The 26016-nt window shown below is 41.8% G+C and overlaps 1 protein-coding gene across 1 annotated transcript; it reads right to left on the bottom strand.

The window, feature by feature from the left end:
* Positions 1 to 343: 343 nt before the first annotated feature.
* On the bottom strand, positions 344 to 25739 carry LOC130924071 (nuclear cap-binding protein subunit 1). Its single transcript, XM_057850409.1, has 23 exons — positions 25530 to 25739; positions 23895 to 23983; positions 23679 to 23779; positions 22173 to 22329; positions 22007 to 22114; positions 18036 to 18157; positions 17845 to 17914; positions 17547 to 17762; positions 13344 to 13441; positions 13193 to 13256; positions 13000 to 13110; positions 12832 to 12896; positions 12686 to 12748; positions 12538 to 12612; positions 12240 to 12343; positions 5155 to 5277; positions 4986 to 5088; positions 4826 to 4919; positions 4656 to 4759; positions 4478 to 4595; positions 4272 to 4415; positions 735 to 848; positions 344 to 651 (listed from the first exon to the last, which is right to left on the bottom strand). Exons 1-23 carry the CDS (start codon positions 25561 to 25563, stop codon positions 538 to 540), a joined length of 2391 nt encoding a protein of 796 aa, XP_057706392.1. The 5' UTR covers positions 25564 to 25739; the 3' UTR covers positions 344 to 537.
* Positions 25740 to 26016: the final 277 nt, after the last annotated feature.

Raw genomic sequence — 26016 nt, 5'->3', positions numbered from 1 at the left:
TGATTTTTCAAAGGGTGCCAATACTTTTGTGTCTGGCTGATTTTTGGAGTTTTGTGTAAAATGATAATGACTTTATATTTTTTCCCCATTCTCTTTTGTGTTTTTTCATAGCAAGCAAAATAAAGGAAGATGTACTACCAAAGCATTTGTAATTGCAATCATTTTCTGGGATAAATTGAGCATTATCTGACAGAATTGCAGGGGTGCCATATTTTTGGCCAGCACTGTATCAGATAATGGCTGATATTGGAAAAGAGTCCACATATCGGCCCCATATATCGGTCGACCTTTAGTTCCCGCCCTAATTTTCATGACACACCACCAAGAAAGTCAATACAACAACAAGGACTTCGGACTTTTAATACCATTTCCACATAAAACAAATACAAAAAAAAAAAACGTCAAAGGTTCTCTTTGGGCTTGGAGTCCATAAGAGCCGACCGTTTTTAAAAAACAACAAAACTTGTGAATACAATTTTTTTCCTATGTCTGAGGGAGATTCTTGATGCAAGAGTCGGAAAGTTCCGCGTGAGATTTTCAGAACTGAAGGGCGCAAAACTGCTGATAGACGGCCAAGATGTGGTGGTCCAGCTCGGCCGTGAAGAGCAGGTTCTCCAGCGTGCCCATGTACTGCTGGATGGTCGTGTGGTGCTGACGAGGAACCGACCGCGCCGTTCGTGTGAGTGTTTTATTAAGAGCGCTGGTGTTTGCGTGTGTTGGTGTGCGCGTTTTACCATGAGAAAGATCTCTTGCAGCCTCTCCACGCAGTTCTTGTACCACGGCGTGCTGATGTCGACGCTGCCCGTCTCGCAGCGGACGAGATGCTCCGTCAACAGCATGATGAAACGCTGAGGGCCGGCAAGGAAATTGAGATTAAATGACATATTAGCGGTGACGTTTCGTCAAAGGATGATGACACACTCGACAGAAATTTGGAGAAAAAAGTGATTTAAATGCTGCTTCAAGATTTTGGGGGGAGAAATTGACATCTGTGAAGTTGCCCCTCCTCATCAGATGCAAATTTATAGAAAAATGATATAATTTGTGCTACATTTGTACTGTAAAAAGTTTCGTTTGTGCTGCTCTTGTTTTTGAGATATGTACAAGACTTTTAATAGGTCAACATGAGGTCGACTAACCCCCATTTTGATTTAAAGCTGCTAAAAATGGTATTAATTGTTTGGCCTGTGAAAATTTTTGTTCATCCTGCAACAGCTCTGTCAATATTGTACTTTGTATTTGTAGCAATGATGTCACACAGCCCACCCATTGTTCTTCGTTCAACAGTTTTGGAGTTGTTACAAAAAAATATTTTGTCAAAGTCATTCAGAGTCCTTGCTTGGCACGGCCAGACTGTTCTCCCTGTATTTTTCAAACACTGAGAGAAAAGTCTGGGAACCATCCCATTAACGGCCTCTGGAGCAGGTACAAAATCAATCGACAAATCAGATTCGTTTATTTGCGTGACGTCTTCTTAACGAGCAACGTCACTCTTGCGCGTCGGAAGTCGTCTTCACAACAACACAGACGTTGAACAGGAGAGCTGAGAATATGTTCCAATCCACGGTAAAATCTGTTTTAAATTACCAAAAACACATCAACACGAGTCATTGACAACAGTCTGTCTCGCGCTAGCCATGTCGAATAAACTCCGCTCTCCTCGTATGTTTCCTTTCGCGCGCAAGTCCCTAGTCCTGCCCTCGTCGTTTTACTAACATCACGTCTGCGCGACGCTGATTGGTCCACTCCGCTGTTTGCTGTGGCTTGCTCCGCCCTGGAAATTGTATCCGCTGAATGGTGGCCAGACTCAATAGCTGGAACAGTGGTGAGTCTGGTGTACCAGGCAATCAGAGTCCAGCCAGCACACCCACCCACCCACTTCAGTTGACTTGTATACTGCATGTTACTTTTTGTAAGTTTATGCTCATTTCAATCAAAAATGGAAAATTAGTCTTTCAAAAATATTTAGAACTGAAATGATTACTCGAATAATTCGGGCAAATCAATTTTAAAAATTCTTTGAGGAATTTTCTCCGCCTTGAGGAATCGTTTAATTTTGCCAGCGTTTTGCCCGGACTACTTCTAATGCGGCACAATGCGCTGATGTCACGTGCGTACAGGAAGAAGACAGAGGCGGGGGACATATTTGATTTCAACCATACATGAATACAGTGTATCAGAAAAGTGTGTACATCCCTCGCATTTCTGCAGATATTTAAGTATATATTTTCATGGGACAACACTGAAAAAAATGACACTTTGACACAATGAAAAGTAGTCTAACCCTAACCCTAAATAATTTGCGGTTGCGGAGGTGCCATGGGTGGTCTGGGGCGGGGATTGATTGGGGCCCGGGCACTTCTCCCGCCCTGCGGCCGGTGGTTCCGGGGGACTGGGCCACGCCCGCAGGAGCCTGCCTCTTAACTCACGCACTTTTCACTTCGGCACTGATACTACACTAAATATCTTCCACTCTGGCACTTACATACTCATACAATTCTCCGGGGAGAGTTTGGACGGGGCTTTACAGTCCCGGCCCGGCTCACCTCTGCTTTTAAATTTTAATGCATCACACACCAAGGTTGTGGGATGGTTGGGACCTGTTGGGGGGGTGCCTCACGGTTACCTCCTCACGACAAGCCCCGCCATCCCTGCACCTTTTTTAACGCACCACACACACCATACTCCACAGGAGAGCTCCGGCAAAGGGCGGTGGGACGGGCGGCTGGGTAGAAATTCCATGCTGCGGTCCCACTGCCCCAAGCCAAGCTCCCCTATTTTAATGCATACATTGCACTACCCTCCCTTCACAATCCCATCACGGTGCTGGGTGATGGCTGCCAGCCACAGTAATAGGGTGGTAGGTGGGTCCCACACTTTTTTCCCTATGGCGTGGCTCCTGGGGCGTGGCCTCCCCTCTGCCTGGGCTGCCGATCTTTCGTCGACCTGTGGCGGTTCCTCGGCGTTCCCCTGCCTCCGCCTTCCCCTCTCTTCTCTGACTGGACATCTGCCCTGTGCTCCGTCGCAGGTCACTGGCTGGGCGCCGGTGAATCGGCTGGGTGTTGCCTGCACCGGCGGGGGACCCTGCCATGCCCTGGGCTTGGTGGGCCGCTGGGGGTCCCGTGGCGTGGCGTGCCGGATGGGGGGCTGCGGCTCGTGGACCTGGTGGGCAGGCGGGGGTAGGCGTGGGGTTGGTGTTGCGTCCCCTCTTGCCATCCATGAAGGCCGGTTGATGGGTGCGCGGGTGGCCCAGTGGATCTCCCTGGATCCCGGGAGGGGGGACGATGGCTCCTTTGCTGGGCTGCGGGAGGATGGATGGGCTGCGCTTGACCCCCGCCCGCCCTCCATCCCTCGGGCTGGCTGGGTGGGGGCCGTGGCCCTGGGTTGGCGCCCGCGTGGTGTCTCCGCTCGTCTGCGTGGCTGTCGTGCGCCTGGAGGGGCTTGCGTGCGGCTGGATATGATAGGGCGCGCTCGGGTGGGGGGTCCTGGTGCCGGGATTGGCGATGGGGCGGCATAGGGTAGGTCGCCAACGGGCTTACGCTCACAAGGGATTCACACGATTACTTGGTTCTAGTTCACAGAGCTGATTTGTGTACACTCTACCCCTTTCAATCATTTAGCTTATAGACTCCCCCACCCCTATCCCCCTCTTTCCCTGGTCAACAGGCCCCCCACATGGTGTCAACCGGAAATACATCGAGCTGACGATAGCACCAACATATTAGTAATTGGTCTAGATGTTCAATGTATTTCTTGTTGTAGTTTGTGTTTTTCTTTCTTCTCTTCCCCCATAATACCTTCCTGTTCGCTGCTTTGTCATAATAAACGAGGTATGTTGAGTGATCACAATGGGAGTATGTCATACTCTCAATGTGAAACATTAAAACTGTTCAGACGATCCGGGCACTTAGACTTCCATTCTCCGTGTCAAACAGCTGAACAGGACAGGTTTAAAAAGAAAAAAACAAAGAAGAAAAAAAAGTAGTCTATCTGCAGCTTATATAATAAAGTTAATTCATTTTCCTTTCAAAGTAACTCAAAATATAGCCATTAATATCTAAACCCCCTGGCAACAATCAAATTTCTATTTTGACAGGAAGGGGGCGAATGAACGAACATGACCGCGAACACAAAAGTGCAGTAGTGCTCAAATCTTCAGTTTTACGGCACCAATGTCAAAATAAAAGCATGTGAATTTGAATGTACAGTATGAATGAGCTACAACATGCCTGTCAGGCAGAACAACTCCGAATTGGTGAAGGGTTTCCCACCTGGAAGATGACAAGGAAGAGGTTCTTCTGCTCACTCTGGGCCGACTCAACCTTTTCCTGCAGCCTCTCGATCTGCTCCTCCAGCTGACCCTCCTCGTCCTCGCTGTTCTTCTCCATGTCCTCTTCGTCGCCGCTGTCCCTCGGCTGCGAGTCGCAAAACATAAGAAATTTGGAACCGAAGCCAGATCTTCCATTAGATGAGCTACCTTCTTATTTTGTTGCTTATCCAGCTTGTCCTTCGCCTCCTCCAGCTCCTTCTGGATCTTCTGGACGTGTTTGTTCATCTTCCTGATGGTCGAGTGCAGAATCTCCCAGATGTAAAGCCTAGGTGAGAAGATAGGTAAGAAATTTTAAAGTGGAGGAGGACGAAAAGCAGGTTGATACCTGGTGAACTCGTGAGCCATGTCCTGAGAGAAGAGCCAGTTGGCCACGGCGGCGCAGTCCACGATCTGCGTGCGGATCATCTTGTCGACCAACACGGCGATCATCTAAAGAACGGGGAAAATGAGCGGAGAACACGAGGCGAAAGACCGTAACGAAGAGGAGCCTCCTACCTGCGGGTGGTTTTTCCACACCTGATAGACCACTTTCAAGATGTGAAGCTTACCCTCGTCACTTTCAGTCAGGTTCTTCAGGATTTCGTGAAACCTGAAGGACTTGTTGATTAGGTCGAAGCCTTTTTTTTTTGTCTCACGAGTTGTGAAGTGGACTTACTTGCCGAGAGCGCTGAACGAGTGGCTAAAGGACTTGGCGGCCAGGTGAAGAAGGGTCTGTAAGAAGACGTCGACCTTCAGAGGGTTGAAGCTGTCGCCTTCATCTACCAGGAGAGGAAGCGGCTCACAATTTCATATTATTAACACACTCTCCTAAATCTTCAAATAACCTTCGTCGTCGTCCTGGTTGGGGTTGGGCACGTCTTTGAGGATGGTGAGGATCTCCTCATTGGACGCTCTGTTCTTAATGGCGTTGCCGATGGTGATGGAGACGGGGTAACCCGGCAACAGCGCTGAGAGAAAGACAAAAATGTCCGCTGAGAATTAAAGCTAAACGAACTGATTGCTAGCACTTCATTTGACAGTGGCGTCATAAGACTGTCATAAGACAGTCGTAATTATGACATGACACTATCATGAGTAAGGCTGTCCCAAACGACTAAATTTCTCCCGATTAGTCAGCCGACTATTTTTACGATTAGTCGACTAATCTAATAATTTTTTTAAAAATTATTATTTTTTTACTAATTTAGCAATGAAAGTTTTGTTGACGCTTATGAATTCAGAAAAACATTAGAACACTTAAATTATTTATTAAAGTACAAATAAACACATAAATAATAATAAATCACAAATAAACAATGAGTTCAAATGCTGATAGAATTAACTAGTGCAAAAGAATGGAATGTAAACAGATTCAGAACACTGACTTCGCCTTTCCAACATGATTCAAAACAATTCTTAAAAAAACACCTATCATTAATATTATAGTATAGTACTATATATAATAATATTACGATAATTATTCATTGCCAATCAGATTTTTCATAAAGGGTGTCATTTTAAAGGTATTCTTAGTGTAAAATCTGAATTCTGAAGTATGTGGGATTAACTCCAGAAATCGTTATTTACATGACAAACATGACATGCTTTTATTTTGAAATGTTCACCGGAAGTACGTTCGCTAAACCGCGAAAAAAAAGCACTTTGTGTCATTGCATGTAGTGTCAGTAATAGATTATATTTTTGCCTTTTTTTTGTTTTTGTTTGCAAATTCTGTTAACCAGCGATTTTTCATGTTTGAAGTGTCACCTTTTAACTGCAAGTTTGCTGTCACAAGACGACTGCCGATGTTTTATAGCAGGCTACAGTAGGTTGCCTTTTTTCCCCCCATTCACCTCAGTGTAGCAGTGCTAACGTTACAGTGTTTAATATAGATGTGTTTTCTTATTCTGTATGTCTGAACTTTAATTCTACAGCGTGTTGATAAGAGAAAGGAACTGGAGTCTCATATGCCATCAGCACACATGCACGCACGCGCGCAGCGATAATATGCAGCCGTGAAAATTACTGCCCTCATTTTTATTTGCCGTGCGATAAATGGACTCATTGCATATCGCGACAGGCTTAGCAACTTCAATAAAACATGTCATATGTTAGTTAGATGGACTTACAAACTGGGTGACGGCGCTGTAGGTGTTTATTCACGGCCGACGTGCAGCCAAGCTTGGCATTGACGAGACAGGACACAAGAGTGTACCCTCCTTTGTTTCTTTGAAATAAGTCAATATTTTGGACACTCTGGTGCGCTTTTTTGGTTTTGCGCCGCTTTCCCCGCTTGCATACAGAGCGTCTGACATTCTGAACTTTCCACGCATATTTTTTTTAACCCTTCATTAACCGTCGACGGGATCACATTCAAGTGCAAAGACTGATATTTATATATATATAGTTAAAAATAGCCCTGTGAGAAGTTCATATAATTTATTATTATTATTATTATTTTTTTTTTTTTTTAAACCTGTCCTGTTCAGCTGTTTGACACAGAGAATGGAAGTCTAAGTGCCCGGATTCTGAACAGTTTTAATGTTTCACATTGAGAGTCTGACATACTCCCATTGTGATCATTCAAAATACCTTTTTATTATGACAAAGCAGCGAACAGGAAGGGATTATGGGGGGGCAGAAGAAAAGAAATACAAGAGAAGAAAGAAAAGAAACACATACACAAACAACAACAAGAAATACATTGAACATCTAAACTAGTTACTAATATGCTGGTGCTATCGTCAGCGAGATGTATTTCCAGTTTACACCATGTGGGGGCCTATTGGCCAGTGAAAGAGGAGAATGGGGGTGGGGGTGTCTATAAGACTATAAACTAAGTGATTGAAAGGGGTAGAGTGTACACAAATCAGTTCTGTGATCTAGAACCCAGTAATCGTGTGAATCTCTTATGAGTGAAAGCCCGTTGGCGACCAACCCTACGCCGCCGCATCGCCAATCCCGGCATCGGAACCCCCAACCCGAGCATGCCCTACCACATCCAGCAGCACGCAAGCCCCACCGGGCGCGCGACAGCCACGCAGACGGGCGGAGAGACCGCGCGGGCACCAACCCAGGGCCACGGCCCACACCCAGCCAGCCCGGGGAGGGAGGGCGGGCGGGGGTGCGGGGGGATCCATGCGCAGCCCATCCCTCCTCCAACCGCCCAGCAAAGGAGCCACCGTCACCCCCCCCCGGGACCCAGGGTGGTCCCCCGGGCCACCCGCGCGCCCATCAACCGGCCTTCAGGGATGGCAGGAGGGGACGCATCACCAACCCCACGCCTACACCCACCCCCGCCCGCCCACCCGGACCACGAGCCACAGCCCCCCAACCGGCACGGCACGCCACGGGACCCCCAGCGGCCCACCAAGCCCCAGGCAAGGCAGGGTCCCCCGCCGGTGCAGGCGACACCCCGCTGATACACCGGCGCCCAGCCAGCGACCCGCGACGGAGCGCAGGGCGGACGCCCAGCCAGAGAAGAGAGGGGAAGGCGGAGGCAGGAGAACGCCCAGGGACTGCCATGGGGCGACGCAAGATCGGAGACCCGACCCCCCAACCCACTCCCGCGGCCGGCAGCCGAGGCAGAGGGGAGGCCACACCCCGGGAGCCACGCCATATAGAAAAAGTGTGGGACCCACCTACCACCCTATTACTGTGGCTGCCAGGTTCCCGACTGGCAGCCATCACCCAGCACCGTGATGGGGGTGTGAGGGGAGGGTAGTGCAATGTATGCATTAAAATAGGAGAGCTTGGCTTGGGGCAGTGGGACCGCAGCATGGAGTTTCTGTCCAGCCGCCCGTCCCACCGCCCTTTGCCAGAGCTCTCCTGTGGAGTATGATGTGTGTGGTGCATTTAAAAAAGGTGCAGGGATGGTGGGGCCTGTGGTGAGGAGGCAGCCGTGAGCCCCCCCCCCCCCCCCCCCCCCAGCAGGTCCCAACCATCCCACAACCTTGGTGTGTGGTGCATTAAAAACAGGGGGGAGTCGGGCTGGGACTGTAAAGCCCCGTCCCAACTCTCCCCGGAGAAATGTATGAGCATGTAAGTGCCAGGGTGAAAAATATTTACAGTGCCGAAGTGAGAAGTGCGTGAGTTAAGAGGCAGGCTCCCGCGGGCGTGGCCCCGTCCACCAGAACCACCGGCCCCAGGGCGGAAGAAGCGTCAGGGCCCCGATCAATCCCCGCCCCAGAACACCCACGGCGCCTCCGCGACCGCCCACCCCCCTCCCACCCACCGAGCACCCACCCCGCACCCCGAGCAGGCGCCACACCAAGCGCCGGCGACCAGGGGGCGTCCACCCCACCGGCAAGGGACAACAAGCCTCACCCTAGGCCCCGCGGGCCCCGCTAACGACCCCGCCGGCCGGGGGGCAGCCGCGGCCGCCGCGGCCCAGGGAGGCGGACAGGGCCGGAAACAGACCAAGGGGAGAGAAGCGCACCCCCCACAACCCACCCCCGGGCCAAGAGGGGCGCGCGGTATGTCACCAGAGGGCACCTCCCCGGCACCCGGTACAGGGAGACGCGGCTCCGGCCGGGCGGACCTGGGAGGGAACCATGGCTGCCGCATACACCCCCCGGCCCCCACCCCAACCCCAACCCCACCCCGGCCGGCCGGGGAAGGGCCGCGGCCCCGGACCGGCACCCGCACGGCCCCCTCACCCGCCCATGACACCAGCGTGCGCCCGACGGGACCCCCCGCACAGCCAGACGCAACCGGACAAGCCCCGGCCGAAAATCCCGGGGGCCAAGACCGGCGGCGGGACGGCCCAGGGCAGGACGCCAACAAACTCCACCTGTAAAGCTGATAGAAGAAGAGGTTTATCAAACACCATTAGATGTATGCCAAGGACCAGTGAAGTGTATTATTTACGCATAGTTCCTTAATTGTTCCAAGTCTGATAAGTAATATATAGGGTGTTCCAAAAAAAGTTGCATATGATCCCCAGCAGCTGGAAACCAAATTGTCCATGAGTATCCTTGTAAAATAAGCCCATTGACCGACTAAACTGTGAAGGAAGAAAAATTATTTATTACATGCTGTTGGGAGTGTATAAAACAGTTCGGATTTAAACATGTCCAGTTTCCAGCTGCAGAAGGATGCATACAACTTCCCTGGACACCCCGCATACATCCATTTATGTATACAATTTTATTATTTTTGTGGCATTCCTTCGCAGGTGAGAGAGAATCCTTAGTCTATGTTCATCATTCTTGCGACCGTTTCCCACTGTTGTTCGTATTTGTCCATTTTATTTGTCTGTTTGGCAGATATTTTCTCTAATGTTATATATTCAATGATTAGATTTAGCCATTGGTTAATGCTAATGTTTTGTTTGTTTTTCCAATTCAACAATATTGTTTTTTTGGCTATCGTTAAGACTTGCTAGTAGTGGACGGGTTTGATGGATAGAGATATTCACTGTATTCAGATCGCCAAGCAGACAAAGAGTTGGAGACAATGGAATCCTGCAGTTCAATAGGAAAGAGAGTTTCTTTGTTACCTGTGCCCAGAAATATTGTATTGGTTTACATTGCCAAAGAGCATGAAAGTATGTATCTGAAATATCTTCGTTGCAGCTTATACATTTATCGGATTGGGAGAACCCCATTTTGTGCATTTTAGATTGAGTAATATGCCATCTGTGCAGTATTTTGAACTGTATAAGCTGAAGGTTCTTATTCTTTGTCATTATAAATGCATTTTTACAGATGTTGGACCAATAGTTATTATCTAATGTTACCGAAAGTTCGTTATTCCATTTTTCGATTGGTAGGCAAGTAGAGTTGTTACATGAGAGGGCTTTATATACTTTTGAAAGTTTTTTTTTTTGTTGAGGATGTATATTTATTATTTTATTTACGAAAGGTGGTGGGTCTAACGTACCCGTTAGTGATGGAAATTTGCTTCTGATGGCTGCCCTGATTTTATTGTATTGAAGGAAATTGACCCCTTTGATCTGGAAATCTTGTACTATTTTTTCATATGACATGAATGTATTATCTTTAAACAAATGCTGTAACTGGTTTATTCCCGTATCATCCCATGTGCTGAAATAAATAGGAATTTTATTAACTACAAAGTCTGGGTTGTGCCAGATTGGTGATAATTTACACGGGGCTTGTTGTGATTGCGTAATTTCCATACCTCTCCACCAGGCTTTCAAGGTACATGCTATCATTGGGTTTTTGAAGCAGCTATGGTGCTTAATACTAGAGCTAATAAAGGGGAGGTTTGCCAATTGTATTTGGTTGCAGTCTGTTTGCTCTAATTCTAGCCATGACTGTTGTTCAGTGTTAAGATATAACCACCTAATAAGATATTGTATTTGATTTGCTATATAATAGTGTTGGAAATTAGGTAAGTTCATATAATTTAAAAAATCGTCGAGAAGTTAAAACATTAATATAAATCAAGAATCGTTCGCAACCGGAATCAAAACGTGGAATCGTTTTATTTCAAACGATGCCAACCCCAGTCATTATATATACATAAAATAAAGTGTTACCAATTGATTTGAATTGAGATCGTGAATTGAACCCCTGGATGCCTAAATTTACATTAAATAAATATAAATTTAAAAAATTGGTGAATACACATGTACATATAAATAGTAACAAAATATATATGGAAAATAAAATTGAAAAATAGGACAATAAGAATATACAAAACTTAAAAAAATGAAAATAAAAATACAAAATGTAAGAAAATATTATTTCCTAGCGTAAAAGAATACTTTTAAAATAATATAATGATTAAAAAAGTTATTTTTGTAATTTAAAAGAAGATTTATTTTTTTACATTGTATTAGTTTTAAATGTTTTTTTTTTTTTTTACTTTTTAATTGTTTGTGTACATTTATTTTTTTTCCTCATTTTCTACAATTTAGTAATATATATGTATATATATATATATATATATATATATATATATATGATCTTTATTCAGGAATCACACAGGGGATCCACAGCACACACGATTTCAAGTAATTAATTCAATCATTAATTTCCTATATTTATATATAACTTGATGACGCTTAATTCACAAAAACATTTTGGAACACTTAAATTCTTTATTAAAGTAGAAATAAACACGTAAATAACAAGTAAATAACCGTAAATCCCAAATAAATATATAACTATTTTAAATTACTTATCCTATACTTATCATTTTTTATTATTACTATTTTCAATTACTTATGTAGTGTAATTTTCTGACTTAAGCTGCTTCATTTTTCCTTCATTTTGAATCCTGCAGCTTATAGTCGGGTGTGGCTTCTTTGTTCATTTATTTGAAAGTCATGTCATATTTATCACGGGTATTGTCTAATGACAATCTTACCATAACTAGCAATTAATGAAACAACTGAACAGTAAATGAATAAATAACCCGCACAGAACATGAAATTTAATTGTCATGCACATCTGTAGCTTTGCAATGTATGATAAGAGGCTTGTAGGACAACAACAGTGTTGACAGCAGGTGGCATGAGAGATTGACTGTCTCCCTCAAGGGAGCAGTGATGACCAAATGAAGCTTCTCGAAGCAATGAAGCTTTGCTGCCAATTGGTTCAAAGCTTCATGGTGGTTCATTTGGTCTTATGACAGTCGTATGATGCCGCTGTCAAATAAAGTGTTCCCGTTTAATATTTTTTGGAATAAATATCCCATAATACAGTGAAGACAGCTGCGTCTTACAGTCCAGTGCGGCTTATCTATGAACAAATGCCGTTTTCGTGTCAAATTTGGTGGGTGGCGGCTTATAGTCAGACGTGCCTTATAGTCTGAAAATTACAGTAGTCTTCCAATTTGTTTTATGCATACTTGACCATGTAAATTAAGACATAAATGGATTAAACATTGCTACATTGGTAACATATTGCTGTTTTTTTCTTATTGGTTGCTACAAGTTATCATGGGCAAAATGACTTACAAGCGCTTTCGTCAGCATATTTGTAAATGAAGATTGGCTCGGCCGGGATGAGTGTGGCAAAGGTGGGCGGGACGATTTCCACTATCCTCTGGTGGTAGGACAATCTGCATCATGTGTATACATCGACAGTTAAAACAAGAAATTCTATAGATTTATATCAAATTCAAAGCATTAGATTTAAATCATACTTAATTTCCTATAAGCATCCAATGAATTTTAACTGTCGAATGCCATTGACGGCACTAGACGTCCAATTCATTTTGATAACAGTGAGATAACAAACACCGTCACTACATACCTCATACACTTCTCCAGAACCTCTTTGACGAATTTGGGTTTGGGTTTCTCGAGATCCAACGACAAACAGTCCGCCCTAGACGAAACAACATTTACTCCCGTCTGTTGACGCTCAACATCCACTCTAAAAATTTCAAAGCGTCGCTCACCAATCGTCCCAACTCCACCGGAACTGGAAGTTGCTCAGGTGGTGGGAAAACCAGTTGATCAGTCTGGAACAACCGTTCATAATACGATAAAAAAATCAATTTCGTATCTTGAGGTACTACTGTAGTCTGGGGAAAAAAAACAGTACCTGTCAATGCAGGTGGTGTTCATGGTATCCAGTCGCATGTAGAGCATCTCTGTAGCTTGGGCCAACTAAGGCACTGAGTTAAAGAAACACAAAACTTTTCATGCTGGAGCTCCTTTGGCTGTGTTCCCATAAAAAACAGTCGACGAGTCAAAATCGAGATCAGGATACGACTTGCGGTAGCGAGCCGGGATGCTGTTTGCACAGTTCGATCAGCAGTGACGTGTACATGACGTCGATGTGAGGTGGCGAGGGCAGCTGGAACAGTTCTCCAAAAATCACCTAAAGGTAAAAGCGGCGAATCTAGTCATTAATCGGTGTTATACATCAACTTTTGTCTCACATGTGAAAACATTGAACGCACCTCCACAATGTGATAGTTGAGCGGGATCTTATTTTTCCCGGGGTAGCTGAGTAATTGGGCGGCGCTGCAATATAACACATCTACATAAATACAACAAACAAACTGTAGACTAAAAAAACCTGGTGCGTGTGAATTGGGAAACGATATTTACCAAGTCCTGCGTTCTCGCCAGTGAGTCTTTATGATGCAGTGAAGATTCTCTTCAATCACAAACCTCTCCACAGAATGACTGCCGGGCATGACTGGACCCTGGTGCAGGCATGAAAACGGGTCAGGGGTTAAAAAGGTGAGAAGGGTGTGGAGGAAATATGTCCCGGTACTGTATAACTAGGGCTGTCCCAAACGACTAATTTTCTCCCGATTAGTCAGCCGACTATTTTTACGATTAGTCGACTAATCTAATATCCCCCCCCCTTTTTTTTTAAACTAATTTAGCAATGAAATTTTTGATGACTCTTGTTCATTCACAAAAACATTTTGGAACACAAATTATTTAATTAAAGTACAAATAAACACGTAAATAACAACAATAAATCACAAACAATGCTGTCAAATGCTGATAGCATTAACTAGTGCAAAAGAATGGAATGTAAACGGATTCAGAACACTGACTTTGCCTTTCCAACATGATTCAAAACAATTCATGAAAAAAAATATAGCATTAATATTAGTGCTGCAACGAATTAATCGATTAACTCGAGTATTTGATTAGAAAAAAAAAGATTTGAATTGAATTTTGCTGATTCGAGTATTCGTTTGATTAATTTGGCGTTGAAATGGTTTATTTTGAAAGTGTTTGCATTCAGTTTTATTGATTTAAGTGGATACACTGCCCTCTAGTCTGCCTCATTTCACATGGGTGAATCCAGCTGCTCCATGTTAAGACTAACATAAGCTAAGTTTTTGTTTGAGCTAATGTTTTTTTAAATGCATCTATAATTTAGTTTATGAATATATTTAGCCGTTTTTTGTGGGAATGTGTGCCTTAAAAAAAAGTTACAACATTTAAGCTCGAGGACTTTTGCTATGTAAGTTAGCCAATTGTTCTTTTGTTGAACATAGACCCTTATTTAATTATTTTTTTATACCGTTTGAGGCTCAGCTCAGGTATTTGAATTTTTCATGTTCCTTATCCGATTACTCGATTATTCGACAAACTAGTTCATCATCGACTACTAAAATAATCGATATCTGCAGCCCTAATTATTATTATAGTATACTTGTATATAGAGGTGGGAATCTTTGGGCACCTAACGATTCGATTACGATTCAGAGGCTCCGATTCAATTATTGCTGCGCATTTAAATCGTTTTCTAAATGTATTTAACGTTACAGACATAATATGTTACACTCATCCAGAGTCTTTAGGCTTAAGGTACCGATAACGGCGGTAATTAATTTTTTAAAAATGTATCACGTTAAATATTTAACGTAATTAATACAAGCGTTGCGCGACCCACTCACGCTTTGTCACGCTCAATCTGTAATAGCACCGTTTTACCCATTTAGAGAGATAGAAGGCAGCGTAAAATGATTAAGTGAATTTTGGCAGCCTTTGGAGCCGTTTTTTAATAGGCTAAAGCCTAACAATCCCTCTCCCTACGATTAGAAATATCATGGGAAACAATGTGGGGAAGCAAGGTAGCAATTGATCTTTTTCTCAACACCTTATGTTATTTCCCAACGCAGAGAAGATATATCAGTTGGTAGCACTACACACAGTCATGGTTCCACTTCCCATCATGCATTTGGGTTGAATGGCTGCAGTATCATTTACTGAAAGCTCAACAAATACATGAGATGGCAATATTTAGTCACAATATACAAAGTCACAAGTCTTTCTATCCATGGATCACGCTCACAGAAAGAATGTTAATAATGTAAATGCCATCTTGCGGATTTATTGTCATAATAAACAAATACATTCATTCACTCATTCATTTTATATCATATATATTTATATATCATTCATTTTTTTCTTAATGCATTGCCAAAATGTATATGATCGGGAAAAATTATCGGGAATGATTGGAATTGAATCGGGAGCAAAAAAAAGAAATCAGATCGGGAAATATCGGGATCGGCAGATACTCAAACTAAAAACGATCGGGAGCAAAAAAACATGATCGGAACAACCCTATTTTAGATACAAAGCTCACGATAGCGAGGATCTCACGATATGGCGACACACCGATTATCGATACATTGGTCAGGAAATCATTCACTAAACACCTAGTAAACAGTAAAACAAGCTATCTTCATCCTTCTACTGTAAATTTATCAAGAGTAGACGTCCGATTCATTTGAACTGGGAGGGTGGCAGCAAATGAACAACTCCTACTTCAAACGGGCCCCTCCCACTTTTAATGGCCCTCAGTAGCAGCCAACGGCAGACAATGGGATAATTTTGGGACATTTCAGGTCATTACCTGTTGATTTTCAGTCACTTCCTGTTAATTTTGGGCTACAGAACAGAAAGTGACCTGTAAATGCCCCGAACATCAGAAAAACTGTCTGTAAATGCTCTGGTTTCGAACGAATGTTCATTTGCCCGTTTTATGGGTCACTTCCTGTTGATTTTGGGCTACAGAAGAAGAAGTATTAGTAGTATCTTATTTTCATAAAAATTAAAAAACGTTGCCAGCTGGCGAGTGCTACCTGACTTTGTTACCTCAGTTGATCCCTACAAAAAAGGGCGTGTTGTCTATTATTGCGCATAAACTGTAAATTAAAGAATGTTAGAACAACAAGTTAAATTAACAAGATGTTTTCTTCTATTTATTTTGCACTTTGATACACGCATTTTAGTTTTAGCTAGGGGTGTCAAACGATTAAAATTTTTAATCGAGTTAATTACAGCTTAAAAATTAATTAATCGCAATTCAAACATCTATAAAATATGCCATGTTTTTCTGTAAATTATTGTTGGAATGGAAAGATAAGACAAGATGGATATACAGTGAGGAGAACAAGTATTTGATACACTGCCAATGGAAAAACCCATTGACAGTGTATCAAATACTTGTTCTTCCCACTGTATACATTCAACATACGGTACATAAGTACTGTATTTGTTTATTATAACAATAAATCAAGAAGACGGCATTAACATTATTAACATTCTGTTAAAGCGATCCATGGATAGAAAGACTTGTGTTCTTAAAAGATAAATGTTAATACAAGTTATAGAAATTTTATATTAAAACCCCTCTTAATGTTTTCGTTCCGAAGGGAGAGTCGCTCATGTGATGTCAGTGACCCACACTGAGTGCTTTCATGAGAAATGCATGCAGACAGCGGCGAATTTAGACCCCCGGGGGGCTTAAGGAAAGGAGGACCTGGACAATGGATAAGCAAGAGTCTTAAAATAGACACATTTTAAAATGTTTTTTTGTTCATTTTTTTCACTTAAATTTTTCCATTAAATAAAATATAAATAGACAAATATAACCCAAGCAGGCCTAAAATTGAGCATTTAATTCGTACTTTTATTTACTTAAAAATTTTATTTTTATTTTTTATATATATATATACACATATATATATATATACTGTATATTAGGGCTGTCAAACGAATACAATTTTTAATCGGGTTAATTACAGTTTAAAAATTAATCTTAAATAATTGCAATTCAAACCATCTCGAAAATATGCCATATTTTTCTGTAAATTATTGTTGGAATGGAAAGACACAAGATGGATATATACATTCAACATACGGCAGATAAGTACTGTATTTGTTTATTATATTAATAAATCAACAAGATGGCATTAACATTATTAACATTCTGTTAAAGCGATCCATGGATAGAAAGACTTGTGTTCTTAAAAGATAAATGTTAGTACAAGTTATAGAATTTTTATATAAAAACCCCTCTTAATGTTTTCGTTTTAATAAAATTTGTAAAATTTTCAATCAAAAAATAAACTAGTAGCCCGCCATTGTTGATGTCAATAACTACTTACACAGTGCTCATGGGTGCTGAAGCCTATAAAATCAGTCGCACCCAAGCGCCAACAGAGGGCCACAAAACTCCGAAAAACACAATTAACAACATGACATTTCACTGTGCTGTCATTTTAATCTGAGCGGGGCATGTGCGTTAATTGCGTCAAATATTTTAACGTGATTAATTAAAAAAATTAATTACCGCCCGTTAACGCGATAATTTTGACAGCCCTAGTTTTAGCCAATAGAACAAACTTTCAAATGCTGTGATAAAAAAGAAAAAAGCCTTGTTGTTTTCCGTTGTTCCGAAACCCGTACTGAACTGTGACCCCCGTACCGAGATTTGTACTGAACCGTGACTTGAGTTGACCATTACACACTTATATTTACATTTACACAGCTTACCTCAGGTGCGTCGGTGTAGTCGAACATTCGGAAGATGACACGGGGCATAGGGTACTGGGCGTCGGGCATGTGTCCCGGTGGTGTGAAGGGTGGCAAGTTGTGCTGCAGGGCCTCGCACAGTACGCTGTCGAACGCGATATACGGCCGCAAAATGTGACGCTCCTGCCAGCGGTCTTTCTTAAGCTTCTGGATCTGTGCCCAAAGGCAGTCCAAGTACTGCGAGGAAGCATAGTCGGTGTGAGCAGTGGGAAACCTTTTTTGTGATGGGCTCTGGACAAAATGAGTCATAATTTATCACCTCCTCTTGTGGGTGGGGCTTCTCTGCTGTCCACACCTGAAGCATAGGGAGATGAGTCTTTACTCGCCTCCTGAAAGGAGCAAGTAGAAGATGAAAAGAAGGTGGCATGTGAAAAAAATGTAATCGGATAATAATAATGTGTTAACTAAGGATTATTCCAGAAAATGAGACATAACAGAGTAACGTCTTACTTGAGGTATCCTTCAATCTGGCTGAGGAGTCGGTCCATCTCCACATCTTTCTTCTCATAGAGCTCCTTCCCCACCCATGGTAAGCAGGACAACACCACGTAAACGAACCAATCGGACCGGACCTGTACACCCGAGAATAAAAAAATTACAATCACTTTATCTTTTTTTTTGGAACTATAAGGTTAGGTTCATTCTGAAGGTCCAATTCCATTTTTTTTTTGTCATATGTTTTTTTGACGTGCCCGTTCAGACTGCCTTTGTCTACTGAGCCCGTTCAAGTATTACGCATGCGCACTAAAATTCGCAGTCCGACACGCGCTGAGCAAACTCAACCGCATGCGCAGAAGCATCAAAACAAATAACTACACATGCTGGCTGTACATCATTCCAGGGTGATCATATTTTGATTTCCAAAAAGAGGACACAAATAACAGAATCCCTGTTTACTATGCATCAGTTAGCGTCCGCATATCACCTCGCCCCAAGTATTTGACCACAATTCAAAACACACAACAAACAGTACAAAATGTGTAATCAGGGTCCCTCCAGGATTGATAAATCTAAATTCAAGACTTTTAAGACCTTTTTTAATGCCATTTCAACTGAAAATTAATACTTTTCTCGCACCCATTATTTAGATAATATTGAATCATTAAAAAAATAAAGCACTGAACATCAAATTTAAACTCAATTACTAAGTGTGTTTGACAAAAGAATGCACATTTACTGAAGATACAATTAAAACACATTTAAATATAAGGTCTTTCAGATTTTTTTTCCCCAGGATAAAATTGATTTTACGCTATTTTTGTAAAGCAACTTCAGAAATTACATTTGCAATACCACAGGTTTCCCTTTTAAGAGGACCTAGTCAAGGTGGTAGGTTGGTGATTGTCAAGTTGGTCACCTTAACTGTAAAGTGCTTGGGAAAATCTTGCAATTGGCAGTGAAAGTTTAAAAAACAGCCACTAAATGGCAGTAGTTTACCATTAATTACCACAAAATAAAAAAGCTACACATGACCAATTCCCTTGGTAATTGTTTTTTTCTAATCACATTACAAGAAGTATACAAAACACATGTTAATCCTTTGTTAGCTATTGAAGACATTTCTTTTAAACAGATAGAGAAAATCCATATACTCTTATTCAATCAAGAAAAACATTTAAATATACCAGGAGGTGTTATACTATCACCTACATTATAATTTGCCTATCACCATGCCATGTTATTCAGATCAATGTTACCCCGCACTCGTTCCAATAACAGTGACAACCGTGTTGTGTATCCAGTGTTTCCCCTAGGATTTTTTGAAGCTGTGGTGGTGGGCTGCATCGGAGTCGGACAGCCTCACCATGTCGTGCCACAGCGAATTTTTTCTTCTTCATTTTTTCCCCCAAGAAGAACCATAACAAAGATATATTTGAAATATTTCATTAGCCAGGCTAATGTTGTACCTCTCAGCTACAGTACATGTATGTAAAATGCGTAGCTGATTACAGCTACGTTACCCGATGTACTAATGCGACTTTTTTTCTCGTGGCAATAGTACGACTTACATCTCGTAGTGACTCAGGGTTGGCAACCCAAACTGTTGAAAGAGCCATATTTGACCCCCAAAAAAACACAAAAAAAACTGATACAGTATGTCTGGAGCCACAAAAAATTAAAAGCCTTTTACAAGCCTTATAATTATCGATACTAGCTATATTAGCCTACTATAGAAATACGTAATTAGCCTTCATGATTAAATGTTTGTTTTCCCTGCAGTGGATCCTATAGAGAATGACGCACCACGTGACTACTCTGTTGTACTATGCCACCACAAGTTTAACTTCATTACAATATTAATGAATTGAAAGAATGTTTGTGTCATGTTTGTCCTCCTAGAAATCCTATTAAAACAAAAAAATATATTTCCCTCCCCCATCTTTTTCCATTAAAAAAAAAAAAAAAAGCTCCGAAGCATCGCTAAAGAGCCGCATGCGGCCCGAGAGCCGCGGGTTGCAGACCACCGTCGTAGTCCTCCTTTTTCCTTTTATTTGACCCTCATAAGTACTACATTACCACAACAATAACAGTCCTTCTGTCAACTGACCCATTTAGAGCACTGGGGGAATTCTAATAGCCGTGTAAAGAGTTTTACTTGATTCGGTGAGAAGGTGAATAGTTTTTTTCCCCGTTGTTCGTAAACTAAATTTCCACACAAAGGCACGTCGAGGTACCATTAACTTAGCAAGGAGAGGTATGAGAGTCATTTTTCGAGTGTCCCAGAGCTCGCGAAATTTGGGTGGGGGGGCGCATTTATCAAAGTTTCGTCAGCCGTAATTGTCTGAAGTTGGCGCGCCGGTGTTGTGCCGAAAAATAGCCACTCCACGTGAAATGTCCCCCCTGACGGGAGCGCCCACACGTCACTCGTACAAACAGCCTTTTCTTACCAATCGATGGACACAGAAACGACGTTCTTGTACCGTGAATATGTATCATTTTACTCTGCTTGAACTGATAAATCGTTTACTGTGACCAACGCTCTGAAAATAGAGCAAGGCTTTATTTTGGGCCCCGCCTCTCCGCAGTCTCTCAGCGCAAGTTAGTCAAAGTTTGCTTTAGACGGCCGTCCACCGCTCACTTTCGCCGAAAAGTCCGATCCAAATTATTGTAATGCCCCGGATATGGGCAAGAAGGAGAGAAGTCTGTATTTGCTTACCCACTTTATTGTGGTAACAATAATAAAGAAAAACAATAACAAAATAACAGCGGGCTGCTACGACATGCGACCGCTATCTCTCGCTATCTCGCTCGTTCTCCCATTCTTCCTACTCGTTCCCCTTGCGTCTCTTAAGGGGGGGCCTGCATAGTTACGAACATTAGGCTACAATACACAATGAATAGGTGTCCGCTGAACTCCTCCCACTCGGCTGCCGCTAGTTTGAAGCGGCCTTAAAAAATTTTTTTTTATTTAAATAAATAAATAAAATACATCTCATTTGCCAGGCGTGGCGGCTTTCATTTTAGTGTGGCGGTGCGCCACAATCTGTTGAATATAGGGGAATCCCTGGTATCTGAGGGTGACGGTGGATCTACGACTCCGGTTTATACACGCTAAGGCTAGTGCACCTGCCAATACCCCATTGAACATGGCTAACTCTTGAGTTAAAACTACAAAATTCACATTTATTCGAAAGGCAAACCGTGCAGAAATACATTATTTCATCTAACACATTTTAATTGGAGAAATTGGCAACTTACTTTGAAATGTTAAGCAGGTCCACTGCCTTCACATGACCCATGAACTGCGACCCAAAGTATTGATGAGGCTTTCGTCGAACATAACAACTAAGGCATCTGAGCAGTTCCTTTCGTTAGCACACAGTACTGTGCGATTGCCTGCTGTTGTGATGTTGATGCTAATGATGCTAATATTATTATGCGCATTATGAATTGTAGTGCAGTGCATCGTAAAAATTCTACGCGTCATCTTCGTTATGGATTAAATAAATAATTTTTTTTTAAAAACTACGTCACGGATATAATTTAGGTTGCACTGAGATGTTCTTCAAAATTAAAACCACGATGAAAAAATTCCAGACTTATGACAGCTAATTTAATACTTTTAATACCTTTAATAAAGGAAAACTAAATTCAATGCTTTTTTAATACTTTAAATAACCCGCGGATAACCTGGTAATACATCGGTGTTGCTTCAAAAGCAAAAAATGTGCGCGCAGGCTTTCAGCTGTTATCCTTCCCCTCACTCTCTCACTGTGCGACTTCATCGTGGGAGCAAATGCGCTCTTCTTCGTGTCCGCAAAAACCTTCGTGTGTACATGCAGTATTACTCATTTGTGGACGTACTACTTGCTCTATGTTTCCTCCTCCAAAACAAAAGCATGCATCAGAAAAACAAAACTGTGACTTATACTTAAATACGGTAGTTACTCCCCACAAACAGCATGACATCCGGAAAATACCTGAGGTACATCTTCCTCTTGTGTGACGCTGATAAAGTTCTCAAACATGGCCACCATGGAAGGAGCTGCAATCACGTGGCAGTTGACCAAATCGGATAGGAACCGCACCTAAAAAAGATACTGTTTAGTCGGCGAAAAAGCCACCCGCGCGGTTGTGCCGCTTTACCAAGTAACAGGCCTCGTTGTAGAGGTTGTTCTTCAGCGTCTCCTTCAGCTGCCGAATCATAGCCTCCACGAACTCGCCGCCAAAGTTGTAGTTCCTGGCGTTAAGTAGGCCCACCAGCGTGGTGTACACCGTCAGCTTCTCGGGGAGGAGGCGAGCCCTGCGGATGCGAGAGCCTCAAACGATAACTGTCCCTACAGCAACTATACGTGTAAAAGAAGTCGTTTTACTTACACATAGGGCTGGGCGATATGGCCTTAAACATGTATCACGATAAATTGAGCAGATTTATCTCGATAACGATAAATGACGATAAATTCGGCCAAGCGTACTGTTAAATAATTTGAAAATCTGAATCAATGCATGAAATACAGATTAACTGTTTCTTGTTGATTTATTTACCAGCATTCAATTTCATATACTGTATTTAACAATTGTACATGCAGTCTAAACATTAAGTTTATAAAAATGTAATGTAAGCAATAAGAATTCAAGTATGAACATTTATAACAGCGTGTATGACTTGAACAAAGTACATTATCAAAATCAATATGCCTGTGCAAACATGTCATTGTAACACAAATGACTTGCAGCTTGAACAGTACACTTCAAAAAGACAACTTATTGTTAATGGCTGCTGTGACATAATTATTAAATACAAGTGTTTACATTATGGTTTCAGGGTCCCCCCCAGTGCATTTGTTAATAAATGCACGCACAAATGAACCCCCAAACAAACAGAGAGAGACACACACACATTAAAGCTATATTGATCTTCTTCAAATGAAACGCTTAAGATTTTATGATAGCAATAATGACACAGAAATAAGCACATACAGAAAAATAGCTGGGGCCATTTCTCGGTCATTATAAGTTTCGCCGTTGGATTGTACTTTAAGCTGAATGCTTTACCATCACAAAAGCTATCAGAGGAATCACACACAGACAGATACAAAATAACGCCACATAGTAATTGCTAGATGCAGTCCGTGCCCAATCCACTCATTAAGTTCAGCCGTTTCGACAAGATTAGAGCCGCTATCCAACTACATCACGTTCATTTGTAGCGTTAGCCGCTAGCTAGCGTTAGCCTGGCTACCAGTAGAAAGCACTGAAAGCACCATCTCCGGAAATCGTGAGAACAAAGGAGGACAGCGGGTGAAAGCCCGTCTGGATGCCACCAAGAGTCAACTAAATGTCGGTTGAAAGTTTGGTGAACCTCCCTTAAGCCACACTCCATCACGTTTTGCTTGTAGCGTTAGCTGCTACCGTTAGCTTACCGGGCTTTTGTTTGATTGGCTTCCTGATGATCACGTGACTCCCTACGTAAGCACATTCACTGTTTTCTTAAAGGGGAATGAACATAGACGAACAACACAGAATCAAAGCGGGATGAAAAGACTATATTTTCTTGTTTTATTAATTTACCGACATGGTCAAAATTACGTCGGTCATCGTTAAGAATTTCGGTGACGGTAAATTTTCGGTTTACCGCCCTGCTCTACTTACACAGCACATAAAATCCGAAGGATTTTGTTCTTGTAGTTGGGAAGGTCTGCTTCCAAGACACCGGTGAGTCCCTCCAAGTTGCTTTCCAAGGACGACTTGCTCTGAGCACACAAACATTTTATTGTTCTTCTACCACTGGGTCCACTCAGGCAAAAAAAAAAAAAAAAAAAAAAAACCTTCGAAACACGACTACACAAAATAACTTGCAACAGTTACCTTTTCTCCTACGTTGCAGATAAGCGACTCCAGGCTATCTTTTGTATCAGTTGGTTCACTGGTTCTCCTCCTCTTGTGGTCTTGACCTCCTGTTTGCAGTGGAGCAGCCCAGAAAAAAACATTCTTAAGGCATTAAAAACCACTACGTTCTTGTTTTTTCACAAGTATCCTAGCATTATTTTAATGAACTTATGTCGTATTGTGTCCTTATGTATTAGTAACCTTGGATCCTTTTTAGGGTTGGGAAACTCTGGGTACCTCACGATACGATTTGCGATACAAGGCTTACTATAACAATCTTATCATATAGCGGTACAACAATTATCAATACATGGGTCGGGAAATCATTCAAAGATATTCTGCAAAACAACTAAAAAACAGACAAACAAGTTTCTGCTGTGAATTGAAATGAGTTTATCAATAGTAGACGTTCAAACCATTTGAACTGAGAGGAATAAATTTTAGGAGATGTAAAACAAAGGCTTGCCAAGATTGTACTTTCAACGGAGCATTAAATGCGAATACATGATAAAATTACCGAGTGTTTCTTCAGACTATGCAGAATTGCACTTTCATTTAAAAATAGATAAAAATACCTGTGCTAAGCATCAAACAGTATAAAAATAAATGAGGATCTAAGTGCAAAAAGAAAACAATTGGCTAACTTGAATAGCAAAAGTCCGCTAGCTTAAATGGTATAAAAAGCTTTTTTTTTTTTTTTTTTTTTTTTTTTAAACAAATCGTTCAAACACATATTCCCACAAAAAAAAAAAAAAAAAAAAAAAAAAAAAAAAACAACTGCTAAACATACCTGTTAACTAAAATAAAAGTATAACTAAAACTAAAAAACATTAGCTCACACGAAAACTTTCCTTATGTTGGTCTCAACAGGGAGCAGCTGGATTCAGCCATGTTAAATGATTTATGTCATATTAACTGTTGCCACTAGAGGGCAGTGTATCCACCCATATTTATAAAATTAAATGGTAAATGCAAACACTTACAAAACAAACCATTACAATGCCACTCTAATTAAACGAATACTCGAAGCAGCAAGAATTGATTCGAAGCTTTTTTTCTAATTGAATTTATCGATTAATCGTAACAACTTTTTGTTATGTTTGAACTTAAAACAAAGTTTATATTATATTATGGGTTTGGCTGGTTTCATAGGCATGTTTAAAGTGTATTATTCGACATTATTACACTAGTTTTTTACACTTTTACGGCAAATATCGGTCATCCGCGTTCTGAACCACTAATAAACGGTTTCGATCCTGAAGAACCCATATCGGTAGATCAATAATTGATACTTTGAACGCTGGTATAAAATTCAAATGGATAAATAAAACACAGTTTACCCCCATGCCACTAACTCCGAAGCTAAAAACAATGCTAGCTAGCTTGCTTACAAGGCGGCTTGTTTACTACACGAACAAATTAGAGGAGGAGAACACCAACAAACGCCAATACGCTCACAGAATTTCCCGACATTTTTCTCTTAACGATAATTAATTAAAAACCATAAAAAGGAATGCATAGTGAAAAAACACCATTAGACAATTGGCTACTAGCGACTAGCTGCAATTCATCTGTCTCAACGTGGATGAAAACGGCAATTTAAGTCAGTCTTACCATCATAGGAGTCGCTGTGTCGTCTCCTGGACATGTTTTAATCTTTTTCGTCGTGAATTGTGTACGGGGGAAAAATCATTAAGATTCACAAAATCAGAAATACAGCTCCGTGTTGAGCAAATGAACGCCACAAACTGGCTAGCTTAGACAGCCCATTCAAGTGAGGCAGACAGACCACACATCCGGTGGCTAGCGGAAATGCAACCTATTTTTTTGTTCGGCCTGCCAATCTAAAGATTGATAAATCCATTGATAAAATATATAAACTAGATGTAAATAATAGGTACAAGTCAAACGTGATAAGCGTCGCCACGCGTCGGCCATTTTAGGTCGGGGGCCATTCGAGAAGTATAACATTTCAATAAATTGAGCACGTACTTTGAAATAGCTGGAGTGATAATTTTCAACCAATTTTAAATCTGTTTGGTTTGTCTTAAACGCCAGAAATATGCAGTAAATTTTCTGCATATCTTTAAAAAAATTATAT

Source organism: Corythoichthys intestinalis, chromosome 11 (assembly GCF_030265065.1).
Source record: "Corythoichthys intestinalis isolate RoL2023-P3 chromosome 11, ASM3026506v1, whole genome shotgun sequence".
Classification (NCBI taxonomy): domain Eukaryota; kingdom Metazoa; phylum Chordata; class Actinopteri; order Syngnathiformes; family Syngnathidae; genus Corythoichthys; species Corythoichthys intestinalis.
Note: the sequence above shows the minus strand (reverse complement) of the source record. Positions and strands in the feature narration are given on the sequence as shown.

What these genes read in the sequence shown, in the direction of transcription:
- LOC130924071 (XM_057850409.1), bottom strand. Translation starts at nt 25,563, where the DNA reads ATGTCCAGGAGACGACACAGCGACTCCTATGATG. An exon ending in CAGATTGAAGGATACCTCAA is followed by an intron (nt 17,915 to 18,035) that starts GTAAGACGTTAC and finishes TGCTCCTTTCAG; the next exon opens with GAGGCGAGTAAAGACTCATC. An exon ending in TGTGGAAAAACCACCCGCAG is followed by an intron (nt 4,760 to 4,825) that starts GTAGGAGGCTCC and finishes CCCGTTCTTTAG; the next exon opens with ATGATCGCCGTGTTGGTCGA.